The sequence below is a fragment of the Crocuta crocuta genome, unplaced genomic scaffold, assembly GCF_008692635.1.
Source record: "Crocuta crocuta isolate KB4526 unplaced genomic scaffold, BGI_CrCroc_1.0 scaffold170, whole genome shotgun sequence".
Lineage (NCBI taxonomy): Eukaryota > Metazoa > Chordata > Mammalia > Carnivora > Hyaenidae > Crocuta > Crocuta crocuta.
The window spans coordinates 5,187,522-5,198,520 of NW_027527853.1; the positions used below are offsets into that span (position 1 = coordinate 5,187,522).

Sequence of the window (10,999 nt, forward strand, 5' to 3'; positions counted from 1 at the left end):
TCCCCGCAGGGCGGACTCCTGAGCACGATGGCGTGGGTGTGGGCGCTGGTGCTGCTGGCCGCGCTGGGCAGCGCCCAGGCGGAGCGCGACTGCCGGGTGAGCAGCTTCCGAGTCAAGGAGAACTTCGACAAGGCTCGCGTAGGTATCGGCCGGGCGGTCCCCGGTGCCCCGCGTTCTCCCTTCCCGGAGGCTGGCCGTGCACGCAGAGCCACCAAACCCTGCGCTCGCCTATTTCGCAGTTCTCCGGGACCTGGTACGCCATGGCCAAGAAGGACCCCGAGGGACTCTTTCTGCAGGACAATATCGTCGCCGAGTTTTCTGTGGATGAGAATGGCCAGATGAGCGCCACGGCCAAGGGCCGAGTCCGCCTTTTGAAGTCAGAGCCTCTGCCTCAGCCCCCCACCTCCAGCTGAGCACCCAACCCTGACCGGGGAGGGTGGGCGGCCTCCGGGTGGGATGGAGGGAGGAAGCCTTTTCTCTGCCCGGCTCAGCATCTCCTTGGCTTTTGCAGTAATTGGGACGTGTGCGCAGACATGGTGGGCACCTTCACAGACACTGAGGACTCTGCTAAGTTCAAGATGAAGTATTGGGGCGTAGCGTCCTTTCTCCAGAAAGGAAGTGAGTAGTCAGTTCAGTGGGACCATCTCAGGGGAGGAGGGTCATCCTGGCCAGATTGTCTAGTTTCTTATTCCGAGGCATCCTTGGAAAGAATGGTCTGTAACTGGCAGGAACCCTAAGCGGGGCCTGAGGTTGGAGGGGTGAGATTGGGACTGGGGAGGCCCCCTCCCTGCCCACTTTCCCCACCTCCAGCTCAGAAAACCTGGCCCAAGCTCAAAAGGACTTTGGGCTTGTCAGGTGACCTCCTTCTGCCATTTTCCTGTCCAGCCATTGTGCCAAGGTGTGTCGCCTTCTCCATGCTCAGACTCCCCACCTCTGGGAGACCCATCCTCCATCACCACTCAGCCTGGTTTTGTGTTTCCTCCATTTCACTGGGCTGAATGCCTGCGACAGCTTGATTAGTTGGGGCCCCCAGCAGAGGCTGGGAAGACCTTTATCCAAGGATGTAAGGAGCTCTGTGGGGTGGCTCACTCCAGGGTGCCCTGCATGCAGATGCTGAGAGTCTGAGCCAGGCACGGTGCTCCTGGTGGCACTGACCTCTCTCCTTTCTCCCAAGCACCAAAACTCAGATGGGGGGCAGACAGGGTGTTGAAGACTCAGAAAAGTATCCTAAAATTTAGGGTGATCATAAGAACATTTACATGCCTTTTCTACTTTCTTTCCATTTCTCTTAAGTTTCAAATCTGGAATCCATTTGGTACCTAGGAGATAGTGCAGGCCAGGGATATCATGGGATCTTAGAGATGGGGAGTTACCCCTAAAAGGGGGGTTCAGTATGAATAAACTGAGACCAAGAGAGAGTAGTGATCGCTCATAGTCATACAAGTTGTGGGAGCCAGTGTCAAAGGCCAGGTGTTCCAACTGTCAGGTAAGTAGTGAAAAATTTTTTCAAATAATGTAGCAAAACTTGCTAGAGTGATTCATTTAGTGTGCAAGATATACTTTTCTGGTAATGAACTACAAAAACCAATACTGAAGGTACAAGATTTCTAATTTTTAGTAAATGTAAACAGGTAATGCTCTGTTGCATCTTGAGATCCACTCTGGAGAGAACTAGGGTTCTTCTGGTAGTGCATTTGGGAAGGGTGGGAGAGGACCCCGTGAGGAGCTGGGGTTTGCCTCTTGTGTCTTCCCCCCGCTCTGCTACCAAACCAGATTAGTTTTGCTTTTACCTCTGGTAGACTGAGATTCTAGCCAGGATTTCATTTGTAGGCAAAACAAAACCCAAAAAACAAAACCAAAAAAAAAAAACAAAAAAAAAAAAAAAAAAAAAACCACTAGAAATCTTTAAAGTGATGGCTATAGATACTCAGTGAGATGACTACAATATCAGAATTCAGTTCCTTGTGAGATTCTCTTTCAGGAAAGAAGCAGTGCTGTATAGTGGTCAAGCACCCGTGCGGGGTTCAAAAGTTAGACTACCTGAGTTCAAATCCTATCTCCACCCACTACCTATGGGAACTCAAGTGTGTTCCTTATCTTCTCAGTGTCTCAGTTTCCTCCTCTGTGAAAGGAGGTGATCAAAGCCCCTGCCTCATGGAGTTGTCTTCTGTGGATGCAGTGAGTTGACCTGCAGCAAGTTGGAAAAATGCCTGAGACATGTGTTCTCTCCAAGTGTAGATCATTAGTGTTTCCTTTTCTCCCCAGGCATCAAATAATATAACATCTTCTGGGTGCAGGATAGACGGTCTCACAGAGACCATCAGTTCAAGCCTCTCATTTTACAAGTGAAGAAACTGAGGACTCTATTAGAGAAGTGACTAGCCCGGGGCCACATGGCTACTTAGTGGCCCTTAGTGACATCTCTTTGCCCAGGGCACAAAAAAAGGCATGAGCTACCCCTGTGTTTTCTAGGTGTCCACGAACTGTATGATTTGATGCTGCTACATTCCTGTGTTTTATGTGATTTGGGGGCTGGGGAGGCGGGGAGGTTTTACAAAATCTACTCTCTCTCCTTGTGCCAATTTCTTTCTTCCTTGATCTTAGTCTGGCATTAAACGCTGACTTGGTCAGGAGGGTCTGAGGCCTCAGTGAGTGGCCTGCGTTCTTAGTCTCTGTCTTTCTTCATAAGCTGCATTTCACCAAACGGATGTGTTTAAAATGAGGTACGCTTATGCAGGAAAAATTGCTCAGGAGCAAATGCTCACTAAACTTGTTGTCATGTTATTTTAAGATTAAATGCAATACATCTATAAAGTTGAATATTAAGTGTCAGTGTTCGCAGACTCCGACACGGCCTGCTGCCCCAGCCTTGGGCGTGCTCTGTACTGGTCTCCTTCTGCCCCAGCTCTGCCAGCAGCAAACAGGCCGTCTCAGGAGTTAAGGAATGCCACCATCAACTGATCTTGGTGGAATACAGGCTTCACCATTGACTAGCATCTCTGAACTTTGATTTCTTCAACTGCAATGGGGATAAAGAATAGTTTTATTTCATAAGATTGTTGGGAGGACAGGTTAAGGTAATGCATGAAAAATGCTTATCCAGGTGCATAAGGGCTCAGAAAATATTAGCTTTGGTCATTATTGTTTCAGACCATTCCTGAAAGATCTGGACAAAGACTGTCTGTCTTCCAGATAAAGTCTGTCACTCTGTTGGTAAAGGAGCCTGTGCAGGTTACATAACAGTGCGGGCCAGATTTTCTACATCAGTTTCTCGAATCCTGGGTCCCTGGACCACTTACATCTAGATCAGCTGGCTGGTTGTTAAAAGTGCAGATTTGTGAGGTCAAACCCAGACTTTCTGACTCAGAAACTCTTGAGGTAGGACCCCAGAGTCGGCGATTTCAGTATGGTCCTTAGGTATGCTCCTTCTGCACAGTGAGGCTTGAGAAACTGCTCTAGATAATTCAATCCAAAGAGTTATCTTTGCTTACTCGGGTTTCAAGGCCTCAGATTCCACTCACTTTGCCAGGACCTGTTGGGCTTTGGGGGCGGGGAGCAGTTAGTCAGAAATAGCATCACACCCACCATCTGGCTCTACTGGACTGTTAGACTGGGAACCAGAGGGAGCTTCTCACCTGTTTGTTCACTTTCGATGATTGGAGGACACAGGTATAGGATGCTGTAGGGACCCGTTTCTAGCCCGCTGCACTGAGCAACAGGTCTGCAGGGGACCCAGGTCACTGAGATAGCTCCATCCACCAAGCGTTTTCTTTGTTTTTTGGACCAGCAGTCAAAATCTCTAAATCCTCTGTGTGGGTACAGTATAGAGGCAGCTGTGGGGGCTCCTGGCCATATGGCCGCTGCCTTGAGCACTCTCCCTCCCCAACTCTATTGCATGCAGACAGCTACTATTCAGAAATGTCTGGGGGTGTCTGGTCTCCAGGGGGACCCACCCCAGCTGCTGGGAGGGAGGAGGCTGGAGGACCAAGTTTATTCTTCCAAGCGGCGCTCAGGCAGTTCATCTCTTGCCTTAGGAAGGAGAATCTGGCAAAGATCGTTAGGATTTAAATTCTCCTTCTTTGAACTGTTTAGCCAAAAAGAACCTGGAGATAAACCAAACCAATGTAGGCCTTTTTTTTTTTTAAGCCAAGAACAGTAGTCAATTTTCTTAAAACCAAGCATTGAAAACGATTTAATGCTTAAGTCAGAATTCACATTCTGGCAACAATCTTGGAAAAACAAAATTAAGCTGCAGATTTGCTGAGCTAACAGCTGCCTCGATCTCAAATTGGGGTAACATTTCAAAGGAGAGTGCATTTGTGTCTGAGGGGTAGGCTGCTGGGGCGCCTCTGACAGACACACTGAGCTCCGTCACCAGGGAAGAAATGACTTCATTTTCAGAGTAGGCAGACTCTGCCCTGATGCCAGGGAGCCTGCGAGGGGGGGCTGTGCTCAGGGTGAGGCCCAGCAGGGGCCCCCATGGCTTCTGGTCCTGGCCCGGCTCTCGTGTCTGGGCACCCCCAGCTGTGGCCTCTGACTTTCTCCTGTGGGACAGCGTGGAGGTGTGGCAGTGGCTCAGTCTTCCTCCTGGAGAGCCTTTAGTGAGCTGAACAGTGGGCTCAGCTGTCCTGCGGGCCTGGGTTCACTCTGAACCCTTCCTCAGCTGGCGCTCCCAGGGTTCTCCTGGGGTGGCTTAGCTTGGGTGGTAGACAGCTCCCTTATCTCTGATACTGGGGGGCCCTGGGTTCCTCTGCATTCCTCTCATATGGAACCAACAGAGAACAGCGACCGTCACCTGTTTCATGGCTTGGCCATGAGATGGAGACACAGAGGCTTTTTGTTTCTTGTTTCTTGTCCCCTCCTTCCCCAAGGTATCTACTACCTGAAAATCAATGTGGTGTAGACATTAGGCATGTGGACTCCAGCTCTGTCCTGTTCTTTGTGATCATGGGTAAATTACCTAGTTTTCCTGTACTTCAGTTTCCTCATCTGTAAAATAGGAATAACAGTGTGAACTTTTGGTAGACGTGAGGAATAATTGAGAAAACACTGAAAAAGTGTTTAGACAATGCCTGACAACATAATTAAAAGCTCAGAAAGCCCTAGCCATGGTTACAGAGAGAGAATGTTAAATTAAGTAGAGATGTGGCACTTTTTAAAAAGGCTTTTATTTTTTTAATTTTGTTCAATACTTTTTTTAAGTTTATTCAGAGAGAGAGAGAGAGAGCGTGCATGCACATGCACACGGGGCGGGGGGTGGGGGGGGAAGAGAGAGGGAGAGAGAGAATCCTAAGTAGCCTCAAAGCTGTCAGCACAGAACCCAACACGGGGCTCAATCCCATGATCTGTCAGATCATGATCTGAACTGAAATCAAGAGTTGGATGCTTAACCAACTGAGCCACCCAGGCTCCCTGGAAATGTGACACTTTTTAACCAAATATAAGGTATTCAGGTAAACCTGAGTATTGTTGTTTCCCCAGGCCAAATCTCTCAAACATACATTCTTATGTATGTTATTTCTCATCCTGCCTTTGTTGACATTTAGATCACCTTTGTGTAGACTTCTTCATGGCTTGTTAGCTTCCAGCCTTAGGAATAAACAGAATCTAAATTCTTCAAGGGCTCAGCTCTGCCTCTTTCGGGGGAGATCTGAAGAATACAAGCTCTAAGAATGAATATGTGATGTCAGAGGGCAGGCACCTTGTATCCTCGACACAAAAACTACTCTCTTTTGCCAGCCAGAGAAATGAGTCAGGTTTCTAAGCCAGCATTAGGATGGAGCAGAAAAGCCGTGAAGGGGATCATCAGAGTGGCTTCCTCCAGTGGATGTGGGGACAGCAGGGCAGCAAGAAGACATCAGCCACAAAGGTGCAGACACTGTTGGAGAATAGATGGAGAAGACAACTGTAGAAAGGCCTATTTTGTGGTTTCAATGGGCCCACATTCTCAGTGGTTCTTTGGATAGATACCATCCCATTTATTGTCAGGGTGAGAGATAATCTTTGAAGTGAACGAGGCCCCCCCACACTCTCAACTCCAGGGTTCTTTTCTGCAAAGGACAACAAAGCCTTTCTCATTTCCCCAGTTTTATAAAAGCCATCAGATGTCTCCATAGTCTCCTGCTTCCTAATGAAATAAAACCAGTTCCAGGAAGTCACCAGGTTCTTGACCCGAGTGGGGCGAGGGAGAGGCACTGACGATGTGGTTTTCTGGCTTGCAGATGATGACCACTGGATCATCGACACCGACTATGACACCTACGCGGTGCAGTACTCCTGCCGTCTCCTGAACCTCGATGGCACCTGTGCCGACAGCTATTCCTTCGTGTTTGCCCGCGACCCCAAGGGCCTTCCGCCGGATGTGCAGAAAATCGTGCGGCAGAGACAGGATGAGCTGTGCCTGGCGAGGCAGTACAGGCTGATTGTTCACAACGGTGAGTGGGTGAGGGGGTGAGGGTCAGAGCACTGCACACTCTCCCTGAGGGGTCAGCGGGCAGTGAGTTTGGGTCGCAGGCCAGTGAAATGCGTTTCTTCTGCAAGAGAGAGAAAACAAAGAGTCTCAGGAGCCCCATTGGGCCCAGCTAGGTCTTTCTTGACCAGATCTTTCACTGGCCTTATCATGGGACTGTTTCTGAAAGCATGGGCAAAATCCCTTTTCCAAAACCCTGGCACTTTTAATTAAATCAAACTGCAGAGGACAAGCTCGTCCTTTATATCTGCTACGCCAGGCCCAGTCTGTGTGGCTACACTACCCAAAAAAAACATTTTGACTAAATTAATATTGTTTAGGCAGTCAGTGCCCCAGTGAAGAGCCAGGCAGCAAATGTGACCATTGGTGTCAAAAGTTAAAGAGAGGGCCGCCTGGGTGGCTTAGTGGGTTACACGTCTGATTTCGACTCAGGTCATGATCTCGCAGTTCTTGAGTTTGAGACCTACGTCAGGCTCTCTGCTGACAGCTCTGAGCCTGGAGCTTGCCTCAGATTCTGTGTCTCCCTCTCTCTCTACTCTTCCCTGGCTCAAACTCTGTCTCTCTCTCAAAAATAAATAAACATTAAAAAAAAAAGTTAAAGAGAGACCTCACCATAGCAAGTTCCAAAACAAAACCATCTTAACAAACGCTCTTTTTCTCATATGGAACTGGAACTAGAGAACCGTGAAATTGACATTGACTAGCTGGTTTTCCTCACTTACGTTTTTTGAGATCCCCTAGAACAAACGTTGAATCTTTTTATAGATTTTACCCTTATCTGATCTGTTTTTTTTTTTTTTTTTTTTTTTTTTGGTGTATGTGCTGCTTAAGCGAGCACTACCTCTGTCTGATCTTGCTTTAAAATTCAGTAACATTCTGGAGGAAAGTGTGCAGTCTATTTTGAAATGACACTCACTCCCACGGGAAACTGAGTTTCAAAATCCAAATAGGGTAATATTAAAATGTAGAAAAAGAGAATAAAACTGAACTCTTCCGTCAGTCATCTAATTAGCTGGCCCATGCCACACCTAACAGACAGGAAACCAAACCAAAAACATTAAAAAATAAGATTTTGATGCTCCACCCTGGGAGCCGCCTAAACGGAGGGTGCGCAAAGGATCTCACCACAGCCAGGGCCCACGCCAGGCCCTTTCCCTGAGTTATGTCACTTAATCCTCAGAGACACCTGATGAAATAGATACTCTCATGATCCACATGCTACCAATGAGAAAACTCAGGTTAAGAAAGATTACACAGGTTGCCCCAAACCTCCCACAGGTGATTGAGTTGGATGCAAACCAAGGTTGTTTTTGACTCCAACCCTCCTTGTGGAACCGCCTGCTGGCACCTGACAGAGGACATGGTGAACATTCTATAGAACCACCCACGGAATGGCTAAGACCAGGCTGATTTGGCCTCCGCTTCCTGAAATAGGAGGATGTGCGTCCAATCCTTTGAAATGCAGTGAGGTGGGAAGCCTGGGTGTCTCAGTCAGTTAAGCGTCAGAACTTGGCTCAGGTCATGATCTCATGGTTTGTGGGTTTGAGCTCCGCATCACGCTCTGTGCTAACAGTTGGGAGTCTGGAGCCTGCTTCAGGTTCTGTGTCTCCCTCTCTCTCTGCCCTTCCCCCACTTGCACTCGCTCGCTCTCTCTCTCTTTCAAAAATAAATAAATGAAACATTAAAAAAAATTTTAAATAAAAGAAAAGACATGCAGTGATGCAAATTTAAGACAAGTAAAAGGAAAATTTTCAAACAGCAGCTCCTATGCTTTCAGCCCCTGTCTTGCCCCCAGAGAAATTCAAAGGATTTCAGAAAGAACCTTGAGGGATGCTGATGAATTACAGCCACATCTAGGTGTAACCCTACAAGAAATACTTGAATAAAGCTGAGCCCTAAGGCTATCATGATATTCCCCATGTACCTTTACCACTGGGTGCATCTATCTGTCATTAACGACTTTGTTTTCTATATTTCAGGTTACTGTGACGGCAAATCAGAACAAAACATTTTGTAGCAATATGGAGTTTCGTTTGAAAAGTTCCCATTAACTCACTTAGCCTTCAACTCTATCTTACCTTAGAGTCTAGTTTCCCTGCTCTGCTCCCCTCCCCTCAGTAAACATGGAACCTCAGTACACGTAAAAATATATGTGGGGATAAGTGAATCTGCACTCAAATGTCTGTCTTTCCTGGAATGTTCTAAGGAATTGTTTGAGGGTCTTAAGATTCCAGACTTTGATTTATTAAAATATAGTCAACCATTTCCTGTGTTCTGGGTTTTCATTTGTGCTGCATCTGTGTCAAAGTGAGAAGTTCTACAGATAGTTGGGTACGGTGTGCTTTAATGTGCCAGGAGGGGCTCTTCTCTCCCAGGTCTTCATAACTTTTGACCTGTTCTAGTGCCCAATCTCCATTATTAATAATTGTGGCTTCTCCTGACTTCCTGAAAAAATGGGTTTCCCCATTGAGAAAGGCCTTAGCTACTAGCCTGGCCAAGCCACCGAGGCCAAAAGAGGTGAGTGATGGCTAGTCCAGGCCAACGAGCCCGAGACCTCAGTGGACCCAAGGTTCATGAGGTGGATAGGATGCTGGGCTCACCGCCAACCCTTCATTATTTCTAGCACTTAATTTACTTCTTATTTCAGGTATGGCCAGAATATTGAGGGACAGGTGACTGTGGGCTTCCCTGAGGGGGTTAGGAGATGGGTCCTGGAAATCAGATCTGTGGGAAGATCATGGCGCCCCCTACTGGAGTGCAGGATAGGGGCTAGCTGGGTTTAGAAGTAGTGGGGCTAGAAGGAACACCAGTGTCCCACACCATTAGTAGCATTTGTGAATACAGTGTCTAACCACATAGAGAGCCATTTCCCTTCATTTCCCAGGAGCTCCCAGGAGCCTCAGTTTCTTATTTGGGAAAGACATCAAGGCTTTGGTACCACAGTCTTGGTTTTAACTCAAAATGCAGCTTAGATATGTATTAGCTATGTGATTTGGAGCTGGTTATATGGCTTCTGAGAGCCTCACTCAACTCCTGTGAAATATGGGGAAACAGTACCTGCCTGATGAGGTGCAGTGAGGGTTCAGTTAGAGCACTCAGGAGCTGTGCAAGCCCTTGAGATGATGCCAGGCTGACATTCATGAACTGAGTCTAGAGGTGGAGAAGGGCATGCACGTGTAGAGATCTCTGCCTCGGGGCTGGCATATCATGGAGCCGAGGGGGACTCATGGGTCCACCACTTCATTGTGTTTTCTCCCACCAAAGAAGGAGATGACAGGAAACCCAGAATGGGCAGGCTCTGCCTGTCGTTTATGTGGAACAGCAGGTGTCAGTGCTGGGCTCTTCACCTTCAGTCTGATGGTTCCAGACACCCATAACATAGCCACACATCACATCAAAAAACAGCTTTAATTTACCAAATCTATCAACTAAAGATGAACAAAAGATCCCTGTCCTCTTTTTCTCAAGCTTGTGACCACCATAAACCTTACTTCAGAAGCAAGCTACTCAAGAAACTTTGTGAGCAATGGCAACCAGTGTACTCTGTTACCAAGATTTGTTGAGCACCTACTGTGGGCCAGTACCCAAGCTCCTGCATGGTCCTGCCATTGCCCAGCCTCCAAGCAATGGCTCTGGTTTCTCCCCCCACCCCCCCCCCCCCGCCTCTTTGTCACAGGGATAGTTCATAAAAACGGATATGGGTAAACACTGCATGATGACTCCTAACATTGTATCTTTGGGCCCAAGCCCCCCATCCCTGCATCCAACTGCCTACTTTCCATTGGATCTCACTGGGATCTCAAATGTATCCCCACATGAAACTCCTGACTCTCCCATCCCCCATTCTTCTCCTAGTCTTCCCCTATTTTTGTGGCCTACTGAATTATCCAACCACCATCCATCCAAGAGTCACTCTCGAATTGTCTCTTTCCCTCATGTTCTACATCCTGTCCGTCAGTAAATCAGGATGTAGACTTCCCATCTTTCTCTACTTCAGCAGCCACCCAATTGGTCACATTTTTATTCTTGCTCCTCAAAGTCCATTCTCTGCACCGCAGAGTAATATTTAAAAATAGATATTAGGTCATATCAGTCTCCAACTGCAAACCTCCAGTGGTTGCCCATTGAACACAGAATAAGCTCCCTATGTGGCCTCCCAGCCCCAACGTAGTTCAGCCTTGTACCTTCCCTGGTTTCAGTCAATGGGCCCCAGCAGGGCACCCCTCTATCCTGGCATCAACGCCAGTGTGTAGCACAGAAGAAGATCAGTCAATAGTTTGCTTTTTCTACACTAATCTTCTTTCTGTCCACAAGGACACCAGCCCCTTTGCACTAGGACCAGTGTTTGCAATGTCTGCAAAGCCCCATTCCCCTGGATTCTGATGGTTAGCTCTTTCTGGTGGTTTATCTTTTGGCCTAAATATCACTCCCAGAAAGGTCTTCCTGGATCCCTCCCCACCCCCATCCAAATTGCCATCAGTGTCTTATTTAAAACTTTTTTTCATGTTTATTTAATTTTTTTTTTGAGAG

General features: G+C 47.5%; 1 protein-coding gene across 1 annotated transcript; it reads left to right on the plus strand.

The window, feature by feature from the left end:
• Nucleotides 1-8,732, plus strand: RBP4 (retinol binding protein 4). The gene is made up of 5 exons (XM_077780703.1): nucleotides 1-138; nucleotides 240-376; nucleotides 512-618; nucleotides 6,222-6,434; nucleotides 8,449-8,732. Exons 1-5 carry the CDS (start codon nucleotides 28-30, stop codon nucleotides 8,484-8,486), a joined length of 606 nt encoding a protein of 201 aa, XP_077636829.1. The 5' UTR covers nucleotides 1-27; the 3' UTR covers nucleotides 8,487-8,732.
• Nucleotides 8,733-10,999: the final 2,267 nt, after the last annotated feature.